The following is a 24,669-nucleotide window of genomic DNA, read 5'->3' as shown; positions in this document are numbered from 1 at the left end:
AAATATACTTGTGCGGCCCGCTCAAGCAAAACAAATGTGTGGGAAACACTGAGTCCAGTATGAACCACATTAAAGAGGGTTTGGATGTGAATCATTAGTACTTCACAGAGCCGGAACATAGCTACATTGAACATTTCTCTACTTGTTAGTGGTTAGTACATTCTGCAATAAACAAGGTCAATAAACCCATGAAGAAGTTCCACTTCACAGTAAGAACAGAGTATGGATCCAGTATAATGGTACAGGGCATTCACAACTGGTTAACCATTCAGCACATTGTAAACACATCATTGAACAGGCTTTAAACAGCCAGACCATGTTACATAAAGCTTTGGCCTGGAACAGTCATTAAATTGGATTGGGTAAATGGGAGTTGCTGCAGCTATGCTGAAGTAATAGGACCAATCCCCGGCCTATATTTTAACCCTTTGCCTTCTAGGTCAGCACTACACTGGATTAAAACCATTTCTCTTCTTGGATTACTGCACTGCTAACTACAACCTCAATTCACAAACCATTGGGATGCTCTGTAATATGTTAAACCTTGTGTGAAAAGATGACATAGTGTCCTGAGGGTGGTAAAAGAAGAGAGTTTATAGAAGGTTCCAATCAGAATGGATAAAAAGTACAAGGATGCAGACCCCAGACTGCTGAGCAACTGACATTGTATATCTAAAAAGAATGGGAAAGAATTTCACTTGTTATTGTCCTCAGGTCCCGAATGTTAACTGAATGTTGTTTAAAGATAAGATTATAGTAATCATTGGTCAACATGCTCCTGTCCCAATTTTTTGTGAACTTGTAGGTATCAAATTCAGAGTAAGTGTATATTAACGAAAAAACAATAAAGTTGTCTTTCTAATGTATTCAATTGAACACAGGTCAAAAAGAGTTGCAAACCACTGCATTCTGTTTTCATTGAGGTTAAATTCAATGTCTTAGATTCTTTTGATTCAGGGTTGTATTCAGTTTCTATCCAACACTAGCTCTACTGCTGACAGACAGGCAGGCAGCTGGATGCCTGACCAACAATAACATTATCAGGTAAAACAGTTGGGGCAACAAAAACACCACTGCAAACTGAATGGACCCAGAAAAGCAAGTTACAAAGGCAATAGCTTTTAAGGCGGGTATCATTAGGAAGACTAGAGGTGTTAAATTGGGGAGCTAATTGACATTAGACAAACATGAAACAAGACAGCTGAAGGCTGCTACAGTTTTGTTGTTGGTGTTGTTGGAAGTCTGTTGTGCTTCACCCTCAGGGGGTTGGCCCAAATTTCAGTGCAGGGATTAATTCTTGCTAGTAGATTACATAACACTATTGTTACAGATGCAGCTGATGTACTGGTCACACTTATATGCTGCATGCAACATGAATTATTGCTCCACTGCTGCGCTGACGTGATGAAGTTTTTTAGATGTTGTCTTTAAGACTACATTAACCTCTTTAAGAAGTTCTGTGTCCCACTGTTTAAAAATGTTCCAGTGGCAGTCATTCTGGACAACATACTTTAATATTTGAATTTGTTTCACTAAATATCTTCTTGCACTTAAAGCCAAGAGGTAGCTACATCTGTATCAACCTACACAAAATAATTGGATAGCAGTGGATAAAACAACACCCCTTAACTGTGATAATGCATTTACAAGATCAGGGGATCATATGAGCTCACAAATCCATCCTTCAAGCTATGTGCTTGTGGCTGAAAGCACAGGTGTTGAATCAATCAGCAGCCTATGGGCAACTACTAGCAGCTAGAGGCAACAATTACAGCAGTGGATTATGGTGTGACAACAAGTGAGAGAAGTGTCAGTTCATTTGAACACATCAATGGTGGCTCCTCAAGGTTAGCGTAGATGCTGCTAGCATTAGTTACACTAGAGTTAAAGAGTATATTTCATTAAAGAAGACAAAAGGAACTGCACTGAGGGCATTTCTTGATGCCTTCCCTGACTGACTTTTGTAAAAAAAAATTTGAAGCACCTGACCCTTCCAAAGCAGCTCCTCTCCATATGGTTTTTTAAAACAAATCATTTGGCGTGTCAGGTTATCCAAGAATGGAAATTTAGGACTAATAGACATATTATATAATAGAATATATACTATATATTAAAATGTAAACGTTTTAATACTTTCAAGTAGGAATAATGCATGGTTCTACCACATTATGCACTAGCTTTGTGACTTAGGGCGCACCAACACTAGGCAATCCGTACCGTGCCCAACCACGTTTGACGCCCAAAGTCTAGTTTGTTTGACTAGCATGAGCACTCCATACCAGTGTGGTACACTTTTTGGGCCTGGCACAGTTGGAAGAGATGTGCTTCTGATGTGCTGCATCATGAAAAGGTGCAAGCATGGGTGAGCAATGTGGACATAAAGTATAATCATTTGTATTATGCCGCCTTGCACAATCAAGAAATCCTGGAATGTGAGAGAGTCATCTGAAACCAAAAGGGCACAAAATAAGCTGAAAAAAAGGCAGTAATATCATGCTTTCTGTGTGCTGTTCTCCATTTGTGCTGCAACTACGTTACATTGTGATTGCGTCCTTACTGTAGCATGCTGCTGCCTTGTTAGCTTAACCTAGCCTACTAGATCATATACACATATAATATATGTGGTCAGCACAGATGCTGAGACAAAACACTGTGAACCCAAGAGGCATCTGTAAACTCTCACTTCTCTCTATCTTCAAGAGAAACTCTGCCTAAGTGCCAAATGGGGATAACAATTTTTGAAATTGGAGTTGGCAGTTACAAAGTGGGCTGCAATGTAATCACTGCGCACCGTTGTTGAGTATGTCCACTTAATGTGCTTGTTTTTGCCACTGACAGGCTCAGATTAGAATCAGAATCAGAATCAAAATTGGAAACAGATTTATTACCAAGAAGGATTTTACACCGAGGAATTTGTCTTGGTGAGTAGGTGCATACATTGAAGACAATAAAAAAATATACAACGACTATCATATATGCGATATAAACAGAGACATAAAGTGTTGGATGATTGATAAATAAAGACAAAAGAGCTGTACAGTAATGTGCAAAAAAGATAAAAAATAAAAGATTAAATTCTGCATTATTGTAATGCAAAGATTCAAGGGCGTTGGTGGGTTTGAGTGCCAGAGTGCAAGAGTCAGTGTCAGTGGGGGTCCCGGGACTTGTTCCGGATCCCAACTGTAGAAGGGAAGAAACTGTTCATGTGGCAGGAGGTTTTGGTCCTGATGGACTGCAGCCTCCTGCCAGAGGGGAGAGTGTCAAAAAGCCTGTCACCAGGATGGGAGGGGTCAGCCACAATCCTAGCTGCACGCCTCAGAGCCCTGGAGGTGTGCAGGTCCTGAAGGGATGGAAGGATGCAGCCAATCACCTTCTCAGCAGAGCGTATGATACACTTCAGTCTGCTCTTGTCCTAATTGGTATTTTACATGTCTGACAACATTATGGATTAGAACCTTTTGCTAAAGAATAAAAGAACCAGAATCAGCGAAAGGCACCGAACTCCATTTGCAGAATCAGTAATGTTTTGTTTGTTTTATTTTCATAAAACACACTTTAAGATAGGGTAGGTGATTCTGGAGAAAGATGGTTGATTGTTGAATCTCCTTCCCTGGCTGACAAACATGGATGTGCTGAGTCGTTCTTTTTGGCCCAAAATTCTGACACAAAGTGTCAATATTTGATGACCTGGCAATGAGACGCAACAATCAACCTTTATTTTTTTCAAGAATCGCCTTCCTTATCCTAATTCAAACTTGACAGATTAAAAAAAAACCTTAGTCTGTTTATCCACTGTAACAACAACCACTAACTGTCTTTTGCTTGATACCAATCCTAGATCCTTGTGTTGAGTGAAACTATTTTGGCTTCACGCTGTTTTCCCTCACTGCTTTTATAAAATAGTAATAAGCTATGGCAATATAAAAGCTCTAGAAACATAAAGAAATTTAGCTGTTTTATAAACAGATTAAAAACTTGATCTTGATCTTTAACATTTCCATTTTGAAACAGTTTTATAAGTTGAAATTGTGAAACGTACTAATAAGGACTGTCAAAAAATTAACTTTTTTAATCACGATTAATCGCATTTTGTCCATAGTTAACTGACGATTAATCGCAAATTAATCGCATTTTTTTTGGCACATTTCTTTCTGTTCTTAATGTACCTTAATGTATTTTTTTCATGTTCTTAATACTTTTACCAACATAAGAAAGGGCAAATATGCTTGCTTTATGATAATGTTTATTCAACACTTCAAATCATGCACTTCAAATAAAAGGCTCACAAAATATCCCCTCACCCTAAATGGGATCAAAACATGGTGATGTCTGCTTTTGGCGAGGGGGGGTGGTGGGCTCTCTGCATCTGCCGTGTGTTTGGCTTGCAAATGATATTTGAGACTCGACGTTCTTCAATGGTAACTCATTTCATGTCAAAAGTAAGTGCAGATAACTTTTGTCCTATCGACCAAACCATCTGGCAGTGTTTTGAAAGTGAATTTGCCGTTCATAAGTCCTTTATCCATTTCCTTGCACTTTCGCTTTTCAGTCCACCTTGTTTTTCCCAAACGCCAACCCTGCTTCTTCTTCTTCTGATTCCCTTTCTTATTCTTCTGCCATCCTCTGGATCAAGACTACATGTGCCATCGACAGCCATAAATCAGACAATGCGCGTTTCTTTTTTTTTAATACCGAGCGTTAATCGCACGTTAAAAAAATTAACGGCGCTAAGAGGATGTTACGTTAACGCCTTATTAACGCTTTAACTTTGACAGCCCTAGTACTAATGGATGTAATTGCAGGTTATGTTTTACATTATCTGTTGAAATACATTCATATTGAAAAAAAAATATGTAAATAAACATCTGTGTGCAAAGCATTGTTAAATTCAAATTAAAAAAAATATTTTGAACAAATATTTTGTACAGATAAACTGTCTGTTAAAGGTTAATTTAAAAAAAAATATATAACCTTTGAAAGAGGCTTTTTGGCAATGATTGCAAACACATTCAGTTCATATTTGTGACTGGAAAATCCTGGCTGGAACTGTATTAATCATTAGTCAGACAAAAAATACAATAAAATATATAATATCACATGAGAAAGCAGTCTTGACAGTTTTGGATAAGAAGACTGGGGGAAATATTACTTCCAGTAAAGTGAGAAGAGTGTTTTCAGTGTACATTATTTTTGGTGTTGTGAAGTTAAATAAATCTACAAGTGACAAAAGCCATAAGATTAGACCTCTGAGGCATCCCAGGGGATTACATCAGCAGCTACAACTTAAAGGAAGTAATCAGTTCACAGAAATTGGATTTTGAAAGTAGCTTCCCCATCACTGATTCCAAAGCTAGAGCTGATGAGTTTATGTAATCCCACAGTTTGCCAGTATTGAGCATGCCGAGTTCATTCCCTGTTGCAATGTTTATGATGCATCATGACAGTAAAGCGTGACGACATACGGTCTTAGTTTAACAGTTACAATTACAATCACTGTATATTTGTACCTTGGTTTCCTGGAGAAATGGTACAGAGGCAACCAAAAAGGGAAACTGCTTCATCACGTATTGCAAATATAAATTGTTTTAGCTTTAAGATGAATCCCTCCAGGTTGGCACTGGTATGTCCAAAAGACCATTTATAATTGGAATATGTTGTCTGACATGATCTATGACTCTAGAATGGAAAACCCTCTCCCAGGTGTAACAAATTCAGAGCCTTTAGTTTTCTACCTGTGCCATAACAGATACTCTACACTCCTTTGTATGTGTTGGAGCAGTGTGTTCATGCTGTGATGCTGGGAGCTGATGTATTAACTGTCTAATGGTATTGGGCAGGCACCAAGAGCAGCGTGGCCATATAACAATCAAACATGAGGGAAACAGATGCAGCTCAACCTTTTGTTTAGTTACTCATGCTGATACATGTATCATGAAAGGTATCCTGTGCCACAGTCAGCCAGACCCTGAAGGCAGCAGTCTATTGAGTCTGCTGGTCTCCAGTTAACCAGTTTAATGACTTGCAGGCTAACTGGAACACAGTCCCTCTAAGTAGTAAATCAGAAAACCTAGAGCAGAGCTGCAGCTGCTGATGCAACAACAGTCACATCTACTAACAAGGGGACATGGGAGCAGATGTATTATTATCTAGGATTACAGATCAACAACCGCATTGCCGACTGAGTCATTCAAGTTAGTATTATCCATAAAGTGCTATTAAGGTCAATGTCCAGTTAGCAAGACTCACACACTCGAAAGTAGCTTCCAACCAACACACACAGCCCCAGTCCTACACAGGCTCATAAATAGTTAGAATCAGCCTAAAGATCGATACACAGGATGACTCAGATTGCACAGTGCGTGGCCACTACAGCTCAAAACAGCCCCAAAAGCCCCCAAACCAGATATAGCCTCTGAGATGTAATAATCTGTATTCACCTCCCAGCACTGCAAAGAGCAAGCCAAGGACAGAGAGGCTGAATGTTAAAATGCCTCGTCACTTTAGGCAAGAACAACATTCAAAGCAAAACAGGCTAAGCCATTAGCACCAGCCCAGCATCACAGGAATGCACGTAGCAATTAACACAGAGTGTCACCCAGACAATGAATCATGGGAGAGCCTTGCAGGATGAGCACTTCGCCTTGCGTTGGGATAAAAAATGGAACACTTTCCAGATGGATGCTTGCCTTCTTTCCTTGAAAAAGAATAGACATATAGCTTCATCAAGTTATGTGAACTTGCCTAAAAGCTAGGGTTTAAAAGTATTCTCGATTCTTGAATCTCTACACATGACGACTGCAATCAATAAATGAAATTCCCTCAAAAATAAAATAAGAAACCAGTATCAAGTAACAAGCCCATCCAATCAACTCATCTGGTCCATATGAAAAGATAGGACAGACTAAAGGTTTGTCTACCTGCGTGCCTGCCTAGCTGCATGCGCTCTGCCTGCACTCTCATTGTGCATAACTGGAGTCTTTCACAAAGGTAAGCAGATATATTGCTAAAGTGATTAGCTGGCTAGTGGCATGAGAAATCCGCCACAGTCTCAGAGTCAGCGAAAAAATCTGTAAATTGTGTTTCGCGCTGCAGCTTCAGCAAAGCATCTCTCACTACCGGTCAGTCGGCCGTGCCCCTTGCTGTACGTGGCGCGCGCACACTCATACACACTTTCATTACTTATTTTCATTTTTAAAAATTGCGTCTGTCCAATTTTGCTTCGGGTGCAGGTCGGGCGTCGGTATCAATTTATAGCGGGTTGGCTCGGGTGCGGAATGTAATTTTTGATACTGTCGGAAAACGGGTCAGATGTGGTTTTAAGTATGTCGGATACAGCCGGGTGCGGGTTTGCAAAATAAGACCCGTGCAGGACTCTGTCCTACAGCTGGCAAAAATGTCAATATGCGAACTGCTCCAAAAATGAAAGTGAAAGTAAAAAATTGCGCTCGCAGCAGTAAATGTCACCCAGCTGTCTGTGTATCGTTGGCATGAGTGGAATGTAGGGAGAGTTGTATAAATGTGTATTTTGGATGTTTTCTTTCCACTAGTCTGAAAGAAGACATGTTATGGAAGCAAAATAGCCCAAAATATTTTTGCCTGCCATGTCTCCCCTTAAGGCTGCAACTAATGATGAATTGATGATGTACCATCCGAATCCATTTCATTTTTTATTACAATTTAGCTTATAGTTTAATTATTTATTAAAAAATAAACTTAAAAAAAACTAATTCAACACAGGTAACCACTTTTGCTTTATTTCTTTGATGGCTCAGATGTATGCTCTAGTTGATTTTGTGTTTTTACCATTTGTATCTATACAACCAATGTGTTTGTGATTAAATTGTGTACAAGAGCACACAGTTTTTCATAGACCTAGCCTCTTAATTTTGCTTTCAAAGTGCAGCAGATTGATGCATTTAACTTTAAAATGTTTAAAAAATTCTTCCGGGGGAGCATGCCCCCGGACGCCCCTACAGGGTCCGACATCCACCCACCACAGTCTCACAAAATCCTGTGGGAAACACTGAGAACATTAACTTAGTGTCAAACTTCTATGATGTTTGGGGAATTGCAAGAAATAATGGTTCAAAATTTATTTTCTTTGGGTTGAACTCCCAAAAACACTGAATCCTACATTTCCCATAATGCAGTTTAACAGTGTCACATAAACCCTTCCTGTCTGGTCAACATCCAAGTCTTTCAAACTTCTTGCCCACAGAAACACAAGTTAGCGGTTAAAAATCCATTTTCACCAGGGTTATCTTCGCAGATGTGATAAAGCTCCTCCAGAACCACAGAGGATATTACACAGATGTTTTTACAGGCTGAATAGAACTAACTTTGAAAAGTTAATTGATTTCTGTTGGAAAATTACCCCCAGCTAGACTTCCCCTCGCTTTGTTAGACAGGGAGAAGAGAAATGAGAGATGAAAAAACATTTGTTTAGAACTCTTTGTTCTGTGAGCCTCTTGCTGTAGCAATGAACGTTGCTACCAGCTAAGCAATCCCCTGAAACCCCTCCATACACACACACACACGCATAGATACAAAATCATCCATATTTGTCTGCCATTTGTGCAATTTAGGGTTCATCAAGATTTTTGAAGGTCGATTTTAACGTTGACATTTTTATCATAGCTGCCATCGCTATTATTCAATCTTTAAACCAGTTCCATGGTACAAACATTTCTAAAAATAAAAAGTAATCCGACATAAATGCATTCTCATTAGCCTCTGACCAGAATATAGACCAACCAGTGTAACAGCGTTGTAATCAGCATTCAACCTGCATCATAGCCAATAAATCAGAGGTGACTGGCTCTCACTACAGCACATATGAAATTAAAACTGGCAGTAGTCTGATATAATGGTTGAATCATGCCATTACAATACAACCTTTACACACATTTGTACACCAACACCATGTCGCACTCGTTGGCAGCTGCAGCCTCTGAGTGGACTGCCAGACAGACTTCCAGGGCTACAAACAGTGAAGGAAGCCAGCCAGGCACCAGTCATGCTAGCACAGCTAGCAGGGTGCACGCACACAATCTCTGCCTGCAATACGTGACATGACGAGCGATAAGGCATGAATCAATCACACATGCTAATCATAGAGGCAGACAGATTTCCTGCATGCACACACACACAAACAAGAACTCAGGCAAGGACACAGTGGCTAAATCCATTGTGTCAGGGTTTGCCGTGGAAACACAGACAGATTGATGAAGAGATGGAATGGATGGATGGACGGATGGATGGATGGACGGATGCAGAGATAGATAGCTCACCAGTATGCCTTCTTCCTTTCTCTCCACCTCTTTCAGCACATTATCCAGGCTAAGTGTGCGTGTGTGTATGTGTGTGAGTGTATGTGTATGTGTGTATGTGTGGTGAACCAGCAAGGATACACACCGCTACATCCCCTCCTCTCCCTCTCTCTGACAACCCCTCCCTCTTTCTCTCGCCTCCCTGGGATTTATTTAATTATTTCCTCTCTCACTCTCTTGCTCACTCGCCTCTTTCTTCCTCTCTGTCTCCTCAGCTGATAGAGTTGCCTTGCTTTTCACAAAGCTGCTTAATTCTCTCTGTCTATTTCTCCTTTCTTCTTTAGAGACCAGTTATCCTGGAGGAAGTCGTATCTCTCTGTTTTTTTGGCGTGGCAGGAACCGCCAAAAATAGAAGACTGGTGGAAAAAAAAAATGGAGTCCCTGCCTTGTATATTAAGAGCTGATATCTACATGGTACAATGCTCCCCCTCTCTTTGCCTCTCTCTCCGTCTCTCACTCTCACACTGTGTCCCTCGCCCGCTTCTGTGTCTTGTGTGATGCAGTAGCGCTTGTAGGTTCCTCCCTGCAGAGATAGTGGTGCCACACAGCTGAGAGAAAGAGAGGGGGATGCTGGGAAAAAAAGTGATTGCAGTGGGAGGGGGAGGGTGGGGCTGTGGGGGTTGGGCGTGGCTTAGTGCTATGGTGGTGGTTGTGGGCGCGGGGGGGCTGCCTGCACTGAGAGCATCATCCAGGATTTGAACACTTCCATCTCCACCCACCCTCAATCATTCTCTCTCCACACGGAGGGGGGGGGTCTGTTTGCTCCAGACAGAAACACACATGCACACACACACACACACACACACACACACACTAAATCACACTACACTGCCGAAAAAAGGGACCATGTCTATTGTTGTCAGCTCTACCTTTTGATCAGGTCTTTCAAGAAGATACAACATTTCTGTATTTATTTTGGTAACTCAAATGTACGATTAACATATTGGACCAATAGCAAACAGACTGAAAGCTATGTTTACTAGAGTTTAAATTGTGTTTAATCAGATATAATTTGGCTGGAAATTACTTTCACTGCAGGCCAGAACAAAGACAGATTACTTTATGGCACAAAGGAGGACGAGTTGTATACATCAGAGTTTAATGGGGTGAGGTGACGGAGAGAGTGATAAGTTAGTGGGAAAATCAATACCAACTAGATCTTAGGGAAAGCTGTGTTATTACACTATTATAGTTAACATGTAAATTATTGGATGGCTTTTCATTAAACATTTTGTTGAGTTGTTTACTTTAAGTATCCAACCAAGGTTCAAACCCAGAGAAATTAAATGTACTCAAGTTTACAGTGTTTCCTTGATAGACAAGTCAGTGAACAAGACTGAACCCACTTGAATAGATTAAAACTGTATAATAAACTTTAAAACATTACTTCATCTGTGAATATGTTTGCCTGAGTCACATGTTTTGCTAACAATGGTGGTTATTTAATGGTGTAATTGTGTACAAGAGGGTCATATGTGTTTATTGAAGTTACTAGCCTGAGTTGTAGTAGTACCACACAGCCAGATTACTGTACATAGCTCTAAGCTAAAAGGTAACCCCTAAGCTCTCCTCCCATCAGTAATTGGCTTCAGAGCAGAGCAGAATCTCTTGTGACTCCAGGTACATTACTCCTCCAGAAGGTCTGGCTCTGCACTCAACTCTCTCCTTCAGAGATGACCAGCACTGAGCAACTACAGTGGCTTTCCCCCCTCACTCCATCCAGCCATCCCCACACAACACATCTTTTGTTGTGTTTTGATAGAGAGACTTCCTAGTTGCAGAAATTACTTAACTAATTATGATACTTTACAACTATCAGTGATGGGTTGCCATGAAATCTCACATGGTGTAGACAGTCCTAAAACAGTTCAGTTCCAATCCAGGTCACAACTATTAAATCAGAGACAACTTAAAATTCCCCTCTAGGTTTTAACTCAGATCCTCACAAAACAGCTTCAGTAAGAGCTCTCTGAACTCTGAACTCTGACTGGGAACTACTCACAATCACTGGACTCTTCCTCCTCATGCTTATGTTTTACCTTTTTTATACTTAATGTGGACTTTGTAATGAGATGTGAAAATGGGGTTAAGCAAACTAAGCTGTCCTCCACTAAAATAACACCTCACTGTAGTGATGTGATGTTACACCTCACTTAAAGGACAACACAATTTATACTGTTTTACTTTTTTTTATATGTGGCGGACCCTGCCACCTTTCTAGCTTTAAACAGTGTTCTGGGACCTTATTTTCCTCTGAGAACAGCTTGTTTGCTTAGTGATGGAAAAACATACATATTTCTGAGTTTGTATTATTACCTAATTAATACTGTTTTTATTAAAATTTCTACTTTGAATTTCTTCTCTAAAAATACATAGTGTCAGTTGCAGATACTTGGTTTAAACCGAGTGAACAGACAAGAAAAAAACAAACAAGAGAGCTGTTTGTATGTTGAATTTAAATGTCAATATAGTGAATTGAATAATAAAAACATACCTTATTGTTTCTACTTACATTTGTAGGTGTTGAACAAAATACCTGAGCCACATTCTTTCTGTTATTTGTCAAATAATTCACACATTGACTGACATCAAGAACAATAAAGGTACACATTATTTTTCTCGCTGTGCTCTCTGTCTAAATCCAGGGTTCGTACACATTTTTCAAGGTCAAATTCAAGCACTTTTCAAGCACTTTTAAGGGTCATTTTAAAGATTTTCCAGCACCTTATTGCTGGGATAAAATACGTATCTACAGGAATATATAAACTCATGATTTTTTCTTCACTTTTTATCACAATTATGTACACTGTATTATGCTGTAAACATCTAAAATTATGTTTCATAATAGCAAAAACTTCAGAAATTAATTATCCAGTCTGATCCCAATTTTGTGAAAGACACAGAGTTATAATGTCAAACACTTTCAAGCACTTAAACTAAAATCCAAGCACTTTTCAGACCTTGAAAACACAACATTGAAATTCAAATACTTTCAAGGATTTCAAGCACCCGTACGAACCCTGTAAATCTCACATCTGACAAGCAATTTCACATTATTTAAGATAATTCCTTTTGGGGTCTGTTTGCTCCAGACAGAAACACACACACACGCACACACACACACACACACACACACACACACTAAACTTTTCAAGCACTTTTAAGAGTCATTTTAAAGATTTTCCAGCACCTTATTGCTGGGGTAAAATACGTATCTACAGGAATATATAAACTCATTATTTTTTCTTCACTTTTTATCACAATTATATACACTGTATTATGCTGTAAACATCTAAAATTATGTTTCATAATAGCAAAAACTTCAGAAATTAATTATCCAGTCTGATCCCAATTTTGTGAAAGACACAGAGTTATAATGTCAAGCAATTTCAAGCACTTAAACTAAAATCCAAGCACTTTTCAGACCTTGAAAACACAACATTGAAATTCAAATACTTTCAAGGATTTCAAGCACCCGTACGAACCCTGTAAATCTCACATCTGACAAGCAATTTCACATTATTTAAGATAATTCCTTTAATTTAGGATTCCCATAAACCTTACATTACTACTGATTTAATGTCAATGTAATTTTTCTGGTTTAGTTTTGATTCTCATGATGTATAACGTTTTATGATGTGGAAGAGAATTAAAGCAAAGGGGTTGTAGCGAGTGGAAGTGGAAGACTAGTCGAAATCAGACCAAAGAAGACCAAAACTATCTGCATGGTGAGATCTTTCAAGGGGAAACATTTTTTGAATAATGATGTTGATGTGTTTCTTTTTTTGATTTGGAGGAACAGACTTTAATGTTTCAATATTTTTACAATGTATCAGCAACTGCACATTTTATCAAGCCATATCAGTAAAGAGTTATCCTTGAGGACACATTGTAACAATGATGAGCAACAGTCTCCCTCCCTCCTCCACATGATTTCCTCCCTTCTCCTCTTCTCTGAAAATAACAGCTATATCATTCCCTCTTCTTTCTGAACCTCAACATAAGTTACAGTTACAACTGGTACCCGTACAAAACTACATGTCATCCACAGGGCACAACAAGCAAAGCTTTACACTGATGTGTGTGTGCGTGTGTGTGTGTGTGTGTGTGTGGGGGGGGGGGGGTAGAACTGCATGTGTGTATCATTCATTACCTACCTACAGATGACAGACACACTCTGCTCCTCACACAGTAAACCAGTGTTCTGACTCGCAGCAAAAGCACAGGGCTCCCCTCCAATCAAACACACACAAATCCACACATACATACATGCAAACACACACTGGCACACTCAGGAGTGCAGTCCACAAGCGGCTGAAACTTGCTGTCACAGCAAACAGTGAGGGAGTGCAGCAAACAACATGGGAGTATGTGAGAGGGAGAGGGAGAGAGAGGCAGAGCAGCACGAACTTAAAGTCTGTGTAAAGCAGCAACAAATTTGTGTTATGAGTTTGTCACACCACAGAAACATGTGTCAATGACCACTGAGCCAAATTTGAAAAATTAAAAAAATCGCTAAGTATATAAAATTAGGTCTCAAAATCATGCAGGAGGGGAGCCTTCTACGTGTACTTACTTTCCATAATTCTTTCATACAGTTACTTTTCTGATAGTTACTTTATGACCACAAGCTCCCCAATTACTCCGTCTGCCCAATTTGTATCTGGATTTCTGATTAAGAAGAAAATGGCTAATTTTGCTTTACACAGACTTTAAGAACAGACTTAAGGCTGTATCACAGCACACGCAGCAAACTACAAAGAATGCTTCAAAGAAAGAACACTGTTTCAATAGTAGCAGCAGAAGTATTTACACACAGACTTCAGATCATTTAATCAGTTATCTATATTATATTGCCCACGGTCACAATCACATCACCTCAGTGGGTTTAACAATCTGTGTAGCCAGCGACATGCTCTGACCCGTGAATCAAGTGGGTAAAAACTTCGACGGTCATGTCATTGTGACCTCATGGCACCCGATTCTATTGAACATGATATCACAGAACCTCCTTGAGGGAATTTTGTCAAATTTGGTACAAATGTCAACTACGACTAAAAGATGAACTGATTGCAGAATACTTTGACAGAAGAAAAGTCTAATACAATGCAATGATAAAGTTATGACATTTGATATCATTGAGATCATTAGGTAAATGGACGTTGACATTATAATATTCTGCAAAAAATGTTATGGCCACAATTCAGAGGCACAGCTCAGGGGCAGCAACTTGTCATGTATAGGGAGGCATTCAAACGCGACACAGTAATACTAGTTTAAAAGAAAAAACACGTTGCCAATGTGTTCTCTAAGATATCACTTCTATAGCATTGAACAGGTTAGCTTGCTAGTGCTAGCCTAGCTACGCTGGTCTGTCATGCAACCCTGGCCTTACAGGCTGTAGTAGCTGCTCAAGAGTCCATCCTGTTGTTGCTGGCTTTGGTTAGCACACTACTGTTTAGCCAACATGTAACAGTTTAGCTCAACCCACAGGAGATGTCATGACCCAACAACCCAGGCTGATTCTGTTTAAAAATGTTTCAAAAACTCAGTCAGGTTAGGACAGAAAGATGCCATCTGAGATGCACTCTAGCCCCCACCAATGCTCTCTTCTGTTTATACATGCGACATCTATCGCATGTCTGTCTGTCCTGGAAGAATGATCTCTCCTCGTGGCTCTTCCTGGGGTTTCTTCCAAACAGCCCAGCCCTTTGTGTATCTGCATGTGGGCTCTGAATTTAATTTGCTTCATAAGTCGTTTGTATTGATAATTCAGCCATGGTGGGTGACTTTTTGAATAGAGACATTTCCTTATACAATCTTGTGCATCAAAATTCAAAATTTTCTTGAATCTTGTGTTCTATCGTGGCCAAGTCTCTTTTGAAGCAGCGATTTAATCTCAAGTGACGTCTTGGTTAAATAAATATGAATCATTAAATAAAGCATTTCTAAAATCAACATCTATCTGCAAAAAAAACTCATTTATGGAGCACTTCATAATCCTGTAAACGGGTGGTGCGTCACAGCAGGGTTTGTACACATTTTTCAAGGTCAAATTCAAGCACTTTTCAAGTACTTTTTAAAGTTCATTTTCAAACTTTTCCAGTACCTTATTGCTGGGGTAAAATACATATCTACAGGAATATATATACTCATGATTATTTTTTTTCATTTTTTATCACAATTATGTAAATTGTATTATGCGGTAAACATCTAAAATAATGTTTCGTAATAGCAAAAACCTTAGAAATTAAAGAAGAACACAAAGTTTTATCCAAAAAAAAGGGAAGCCACTTGGCGTTCTTCGGGCACACTTTACACCCTGTAATTTTCTTTTTTGACATAAACTTTTTTAAGCTGTTCGCTTATTCATCAAGTATATTAATACTGAACATGTCATCAGTCCAAATTGCATCAAATTCACCTTCTCCTCAGTCATCTTTCTCTATTGCTATGATCACACATGCAGCCTCCATGTGTGATGATACACACACACACACACTGATTTTATTTCTCCTTGTACTAAGCAAACTATCCAGTCTGATCCCAATTTTGTTAAGAAACAGAGTTATAATGTCAAGCACTTTCAAGCACTTAAACTAAAATCCAAGCACTTTTCAGACCTCGAGAATGCAACATTGAAATTCAAGCACCTTCAAAGATTTCAAGCAGCTGTACGAACCCTGTCATATGATTCCTTCATTTTTGGACTCTCTGGCACTGATTTATCTGAAAGCTCAGCACCGTCAAGATGGTCAGTCTGCAATTTGTTCAAAGTTCACAACAGTTAAAGCCACCATGATGTAATCCATTTATTGTAATGATTCCTGATATGGCCAGGTCCTAAGAAGAAACTGAAAATATTCTCCACTCTAATGGGAGGACGGCCATGAAATTGGCTGAGCACGGTTGAGCTCCCAAGAGCACAAATCCTTTGATTTTAATGACTACCTGTCCTTCCCTCTACCAAGCAATTTGAATGTAATTCAAACCATGTAATGAAAGTAGTAGTTTAACTTCATCAGTAACTTGTTATTTCTGATAAGTTTAATAAATCAAGATATATGTTGACGTTTATTTTTTATCAAACGTCTTTTTATTATTAAAGCATACAATTTGCATACACTTCACCTATACATTCTGAAAGCCTTTTTAATAACTACTTAAAGAAAAAACAAAAAAAAACAAACAAAAAAACAAAAAACAAATAGGCAGTAAACTTTAAGCTTAAGTGGTACAACATCAAAGCAAGGCAAAGCAAAACAAGACAAGTAGCAACAAGGCAAGGAGATGGCATAAGGCTGACCAGGATCCCCAACACTATCCCCCCCCCCCCCACAGATTAGCCCCTCACCATGTACCTCCACCCCAACCAACCTCCCTCGCGGAGACCTTCACTCTAAAACCATTACAGTTGTCATATGTCATATGCTAGGATGCAAACTGCTGCACTGAATTTGTAGTTTTAAGGAACGAAATGAAGGGTTCCCATGTTTTATTGAATAGTTTGAGCCTGTCTTTCAGTACGTACCTTATTCTTTCCAAATGAAGTGTGTTAGTTAAATCCTCTAACCACATCTTAGAGGTAGGTACAGTTGTGCTCTTCCATAAGATGAGAATTAATCTCTTTGCTATTATGAAACAATAGGAGAGAAAGCGCTGCTGCGCCACACTTAGTTTCCTAAAGAACTCCGATATTCCAAGTATGATGAACAGAGGCTCAGGTTTGATTGAAGTATTCATGACCCCAGACATGATGTTACATAAATCGATCCAAAACAATTGGACCCTTGGACATAGAGCAAAACTATGAAGAAGTGTTGCTACGGAGGAGTGGCACTTATCACACACAGGTGACACCTCTGGATATATGTTGTGTAGTTTCTCCTTCGAGTAATGAAGTCTATGTATAATTTTAAATTGGACAAGGCAGTGTCTTGCGTTATCTGAACAATGATGTATGTTTTCAAGACTCTCTTTCCACAAACCATCTGGGATCGGCTCACCAAGTTCCTCTTCCCACTTACGTTTATAACTTTCAGTCGAGGGGGAGCTCATCAATAAGAGGTTATTGTAGATGTGGGATACCAATTTACTTTCGTTAGGAGACCGTTTCAGACAATCATCTATTTTGGATTGTGATTCAGTCTCAAAATCTCCTAGGTATTTCCGAACATAGTCCCTAATTTGTAGGTAACGAAAGAAGTTGTTATTCCCCAGCCCATACTTCCCCTGTAACTGTGTGAATGAAGCAAAGACGCCTCCCACGTATAGGTCACCAATACATTGAACACCCCTCTGATTCCATGTAAGAAAGGCTCCATCCATACTAGAGAGGGCAAATGTAGGGTTTCTAGCGATGGGTAATAGAAGAGAGATTGGTTTAAGATTAAAGGTGGCCTTGATTTGTTTCCAGGTGCGGATCATGCTGTGTATGATGGGATTATTATTATACAGGGACTTATTAATCGCAGCCGGAGCTAGTAGGACTGCGGCCATAGAATATGGGTGGCAGTCCTCCCGCTCCAGCATTAGCCAATCAGACATTGGTATCGACGTGTCTAGCCAAAAGGTAAACATCTTAATCACTGAAGCCCAGTAATATAGCAAAAAGTTCGGAAGTCCCAATCCCCCCTCTGGTTTTGGCCTACAGAGATGTTTTTTGCCTATTCTGTGAGCCTTGTGTCCCCACAGAAAAGGAACGATTAAGGAATCTAAGTGCTTAAAAAAGGATTTTTTTAGAAAAATTGGGATGTTTTGAAATAGATATAACAACTGTGGGAGGAAGATCATCTTTATAGCATTAATTCTCCCAATTAAAGAGATTGGGAGCGTGTCCCAGAATGTTATTCTAGTCTGTAATCTCTCTATTAGAGGGGGGAAATTTGCCTGGAATAGAGATGAGTACTGCTTTGTCACTTCTATCCCCAAATAGGTAATTTTTTCTGGAGAAACTTTAAATGGAAATTGATCTAGGTGTGTTAAGTCATTCAAGTGGACCGGCATTAACACGCTTTTAGTCCAATTGATCCGATAACCTGAAAATGTCCCAAACAGGTTGATTTTGTCCAGAAGATTTGGGATAGTAATTTGAGGCTGTGTTATATATAGAAGGATGTCATCTGCGTATAATGATATTTTATTATTTGTGTCTTTGGTGGAGTATCCATAAATCTGGGGATCTACTCTGATACACTGGGCTAAAGGCTCGATAGCCAGCGCGAAAATTAGAGGGGATAGTGGACACCCCTGCCTTGTCCCCCTATGCAAACTAAACGGAGAGGACATTGTCCGATTTGTTAGGATTTGAGCCGTGGGATTTTTATAAATGAGTTTAATTAGTGAAAGGAATTTATTTCCGAAATTGAACCTATTAAGAACTTCAAATAAGTAGCACCATTCAATCTGATCAAATGCCTTCTCTGCGTCAAGTGCGAGTATGACAAGATCGGTAGGTGGACCTCTTTTTGTGTATATAATATTGAAAAGACGTCTAAGATTGAAAGTAGCACTCCTATTTGGTATGAAACCTGTCTGGTCCACATGAACTAGCTTTCCCAATAGAGGATTCAGCCTGTTGGCCAGTATCTTGGCAAATAACTTCCCATCAACATTAAGGAGGGAGATAGGACGATAAGCGCCTACTTCCTGTGGGTCCCTCCCATTCTTGTGAATTAGTGTGATCACAGCCTCAGTTAAGGTGGGGGGTAAAGTACCCTGTATCTGGGCATGTTCATATAATTTCAGCAGGTAAGGGGATAGGTTTTCACTATATGTTTTGTCTAATTCCCCTGGAAGTCCATCAGGACCAGGTGTCTTATTACTCTTTAGGGAGGTTATGGCACTCCGAACCTCCGCAATTGTGAGGTCAGAATTCAAAGAATCACTATCTTCCTCGCTCAGTCTAGGAAGCTCACATTTGTCCAAGAATGCATTAATAGTTACAGAGTCCGAAGTGGTCTTTGAGGTATACAAATCAGTATAAAATTCGAGAAACCGGTCATTGATATCTTTGGACTTCATAAGTATTTTATTATTGTGAGCTTTTATCTTGTGTATCGTTCTGTCATTTTCCATTTTCCTAAGTTGTCTAGCTAATAGTTTATGTGGTTTATCACCAAATTCAAAATATTTTTGTCTAGTATAGAGGAATGCTTTACTTAGTTTTGCAGAGATAATTTTGTTATATTCATACTTAAGTGTTGCTATCTTCCTGTGCAATAAAGTAGAGGGGGAGTGCGCATTTTCTATGTCAAGTAATTTAATTTGATCTTCTAATTCTTTTAATTTGATCTTATTTTCTTTCCGCCTAGAAGCTTCAAACGAGATGATACAGCCTCTTATGTAAGCTTTGAATGCTTCCCAGAGAATGGAAGGAGAGGTATCAGGGTTGTCATTCATTTCAAAGTATAAGGAAATCTGGTCTTTTAAGTATTCACAAAATTTCTTTTCAGTGAGTAAGTGCGAATTTAGTTTCCAAGAGGTGAGCGGCTTATCTACATGATCTAGACACAACAAAAAGGTGAGTGGGCTGTGATCTGAAATTACAATGCTGTGATATTTAGCATTCATTGTGAACGGTATGAGTCTAGCGTCCACCAGGAAGTAGTCTATCCTACTGTAGGAGTTGTGTACAGGTGAGTAGAATGAATAGTCCCTAACTGAAGGGTTCATCACTCTCCATATATCCAGTATATTCGTGTTATTAATGAACGTATGTAAAAATTCACTAGAGGCATTTCTTGGGAGTCTCTTCGTGGAGGATCTATCAAGGTATGTGTCGAGGACAGTGTTAAAGTCGCCCCCTATTATCAAGTGTGTTTGTGAGATGTCTGGTATCTGTGAAAAAACCTTCTGAAAGAATATGGGGTTATCTATGTTGGGAGCATATATATTTACAAGAGTGAGGGAAATGTTATGGATTTCGCCAATTACTATAATGTAGCGGCCCTCTTTGTCAGTGATTGTTTTCTTCTGTAAAAAGGGCACACCTTTTCTCAGTAGAATGGCCACACCCCTTGCTTTGGATGAAAATTCTGAAAAGTAAACCTCCCCTATCCAGTTTGCTTTTAGCCTGCCATGCGAACCACTCCTCAAGTGGGTTTCCTGTAAGAACATAATGTCTGAGGTCAGTGATTTAAGATGGGTCAGAACCTTTCCTCTCTTGACTGGACTGTTTAGTCCACGTACATTCCAACTGGAAAATTTGAGACCCTTCATCCCTCTGCTGTCAATGTTTAAACTACCATACATCGAGAATCTGTGATCGGTACAGTATCTTAGCAGTGCAGCTGTCAATGTGTAGGACTTGATTGAATGATCCTCCTATTCCTCCCCTCCCCTCTACCCCAGTCCGCCCCACAACCGTTATCAAGGTCAGCCCAGTCCCCATAGAAACAAATGAAAACAAAACTTCTCTAGCCAATTCGAAGTGAATGTGGCGCGAGCCTTCTTAAGGAAGTAAGTACAAATAAACCTGCAACGTAAATTACTTCCCCACTCCTTCTGGTGGCCTGATGCTAACTCCTTTCTGTGATCTCACAGCTTGGTAACTAACACAAAGTTTTAAGTAGTTTAGTGAAATAATATAATATGATTAGAGTGTAACAGTATTATGATATCCATGGGCAACTACATGTACACACATACATACAAATATAAACATATGCACAGGCCCATACATCTATACGTATATCCATCTATCCAGTATATATATATATAGCTAGGAAGGAAAAGTGCGATCAGATTTTACCCCAGGGTTGGGGATTTTGTATATCAAAAAAGAAAAATAGTTCAAGTATATGTATACATGACCAAAGACTCAACTGAGTTGCAACTCCAACCTGAGAACTGACATCGTAAACATCTGTAACAATAATCATTAAGAATCAAAGGAGGCAGTAACACATTGAATATCTTTCAATAACAGTGAGCCATTTCTACATTTTAAATAACTAACTGAACAGCTGCTAAGGCTCTAAATAAGATATCAGAAAAAAAACAGTAACAGTGCGAACCTCACGCTGTATGAGGGAGGATAACAGTTTCCAATTATACTTCTAATGAGAGTGGCGATTTTGCAGTCAGATGATGAGGTACCAGCTGTGCGTGTGTATGAACGTGTAACGTTAACTCACGTGAATAGGTGACAGCTAGTGTTGTGCTAGCGCTAGCCATATGAGCTAACTAGTAAGCACCAATAGATAGCCACCTCTTGGAATATCTTGATCCTCCACATCCGCAGTGATTACATTCATTTAAGCGTCCTCCTGTCTCGTTTCAGTCGAGCCTGATGCCGAGAGGCGTTCGGCATATTCCTCCGCTTTTTTGGCATCTATGAACGAGATCTGCGTGCCGTTGTGGGTTATCAGGAGTCTTGCAGGATAGAGTAGTCCGTACCTGACCCCGGGTCTGCCCCTTAGCAGCTCCCTGGTGCGGTTGAATAGCGCCCTCTTTTTAGCCACGGCAGGTGGGTAGTCCGGGAAGATTTGAATCCTTTTACCACCGTAGTAGAGCTGTTTCGCCGCCGCAGCCTTGCGTAGGATGTCCTCAAGCGTGTGAAAGTAGTGTAGCCTCAGTACAAAGGGTCTAAGTGGCTCATGAGGTTCGGGTCGCCTTCGGAGGGTCCGGTGCGCTCTATCAATGAGCGGTTTCTCATCCAGGGACAGCATATCTTGCAGCAACCCGGCAATAAAGTCTCTCGGCCTGGGTCCCTCAGTCCCCTCGGGGACTCCGATGACCCGGAGGTTGTGTCTCCTCGAGCGTCCTTCTAGGTCTTCGCATTTCTCAGTTAGTTTTTCTACCTCAGAGTTCAGGCGGGTGACTTGCCGTTGAAGTGCAGTAACATCGTCCAACCGGTGTGAGGCGGCCCTCTCTATCTCTCCAATAGTGTTAGCATTAGTGATGGCTCGGTCGCGAACGAATCAGTTCGAACGAACGAGTCTTTAACGCGAACGAACTGACCTGATTCCCCGTTTCACTTCTCTCTCGTTCGTTCGTTCATTCTCACAGACCAGTCACTGTGTTGTTCACTGTTCAGTTATCAGAGTGGTGAGGAGGACTGAGAGCCAGCCAATCGTATGCTGGGTCTAGGACACTGTCGTCGAATTTTAGCCAATGAGAACCGTTTACATTAAAAAAAACCCATTTCATTTCATTCGTAGCTCTCGTTCTCGTTCGGTTATGATTCCTCTCCTGTCATTCTCGTTCAGTTAGTCACTCGTTCTTGGCTAGCTGGCTTTAGCTGTTAGCTGCTAACTGTCGTGTTGTCCAAAAGTACACATAATCATGTAGTTGCAGCTATGTATTTGCCATTAACAGCTTGTTATGTTGACCGTTAGCATGATCGTTTGAGAACGAGGAGCTGAGAACTGTGCATTACAATCACCGCCGTTGTACCGGAAGTGCGACTGAATGAATGAACGAACGAACTACATGAACGAGTCATCCTGCAGAACTGACCGACGGGAACTGAATCTCGACATCGAACGATGAAATCCACCTCTAGTTAGCATGCGAGGTCGCGGTTTTCTCCAAGGCCGTAATGGACGTCTGCAGTTCTTCTTTAGTTGTCGCCAGTTCGCCTCTCAGCACGGTATACACAGCCTGTATACGGGCATCGATAGTGGCGCATATGTCATCTTTAATCTGGGTAACTTCATTCCTTAACGCAGTAATAGCAGCTAGCACAGCACGGTTTGGTGGGTCCGCCTCCTCACCCAGGTAGTCGGGCTCCACCGCTTCAGTTGAGTCCGAGGGTTGGTCAGGGCCTAATTCTTGTTGGTCGTTCTTTTTGGCTTTTCCCCTCTTTGACATCATTCTCTTCCTTTTAGGTTTAGTTGTCCACTTGCTTGAGCTTTCTTAAATCACTCCAAAGTACATTCAGACGGATATACAGGTGTTTAGTGTATTAATAAACGAAAAGTTACCGGAGCTATGTAAAGCACGTCTCACTCCTTCATTGCTCAACAGCGCCCCCCGACGTTTATTTTTAATCTAAAAAAACAAAGACAAATCTTTTGTTCAAGTTCATTCTCTTTATCTTGCTGAGTTCACACTAGATGGTTGACAACATAGCTCTGTTTTTTATGCCAAACATTACAAGAAATGGCCATCTCTCTTCTCAATAATTCCATAGTAGGCATGGGAGTATGAATTTCTTGATTATCCTGGCCTAACTGAGATTCAGTTATCCCAATATTACACTCTTAAAAGAAACAGCACCAAAAGGCAGAAACAAATATCTTTTATTCCATCATGGACAGGACTGCTACTTTTTTAGAAAACATCTTTTAGAACAGAATAGTCTTTATTGTCATTGTACAGGAGAGTACAATGAAATTGAAATTTGAAATTTCTGTGAAAAATAGAAAAATGTTTAGCAAACAGAGCAGGACAGGACACGGACCAGAGTGCAAATTGGATGTTAGTTTGCGCGGCTGGCACATTCCTCTGCAGGTGGGCACCTCATCTTTCTGTCAGTTTTTAGTTTGGATCCCATTGTGCTTCCTCTTGTGACAATTCAAAATAAATCATGAAATCAATATAGGACATTGTCATGCAAGACTAGCTTTTTCAAGTTACTCGTGTGAGGATATTCACAATCATCCCAATATATGATTGTGTAAATTCACTACTATTTACTTATCCTGACAGGTTTTTTATCGCGACTAGCAGTTGAATCTTTTATCTTTTATTATTATCACAAGCACAATGCCAGAGTGATTTTTTCAGCACCAGGAAATATGACCACAGATTAAGAATTATACTCCAGTGTCTCCATTTTATTGGAAAAATTTAAACTTGGTGTAACTGTAACTCTCTGACTGATGATAACTCTGAATCATGGCTGATTGGTACTGAGATGACAACACATCTTCTAGAGCTGAACCAGTCCCATTTTGCACTGGCACCAATGCAAGGTGCCAAACACCTGGTAGCACCCAATGGGGTCCTGTGTGTCCATACCTACAGAGCATTATGAGTCTGTCTGTAATTGGGAATCTTAAAGGAGGGTAGAGAGTGAAAGCAGATCTGATGGTACTCACTGTCCTCTCCTGGGCAGGGCATGCCAGGCTGCTCCGGGATGCTGGGGAATACTGTAGTAGACAGAAAAGATAAAAGGAAACCAATTGTTTCAATTTGTTGTTTTTCTTCCCCTGTTACCAAGCAGATGTGTGAGCAAACAAAAACACCTACTCCATATGCAGTCGAGATGATGAACACAATGAATGTACATGACTTAAAAAAAAACTGCAGACCCAGAATTACTTTCACAGAGCAACTCAAATGATGAAGAATGGAGTGAGTGTGTCAGGGTTATTACAGTTTTTCAATTTTC

The 24,669-nt window shown here is 40.0% G+C and overlaps 1 protein-coding gene across 3 annotated transcripts in view; it reads right to left on the bottom strand.

Moving 5' to 3' along the window:
- The window catches only part of prkcz (protein kinase C, zeta), a 197,049-nt gene that overhangs the window by 140,714 nt on the left and 31,666 nt on the right, over nucleotides 1–24,669 (bottom strand). For all 3 annotated transcript variants that reach the window (XM_030422231.1, XM_030422233.1, XM_030422237.1), the window contains one exon: nucleotides 24,377–24,427. In XM_030422231.1, the coding sequence (XP_030278091.1) occupies nucleotides 24,377–24,427 (51 nt within the window). The remainder of the gene's footprint in view (nucleotides 1–24,376; nucleotides 24,428–24,669) is intronic.

Source organism: Sparus aurata, chromosome 7 (genome assembly GCF_900880675.1).
Source record: "Sparus aurata chromosome 7, fSpaAur1.1, whole genome shotgun sequence".
Classification (NCBI taxonomy): domain Eukaryota; kingdom Metazoa; phylum Chordata; class Actinopteri; order Spariformes; family Sparidae; genus Sparus; species Sparus aurata.
The sequence above is the reverse complement of the archived record's forward strand: the minus strand, read 5'-3'. Positions and strand labels throughout refer to the sequence as shown.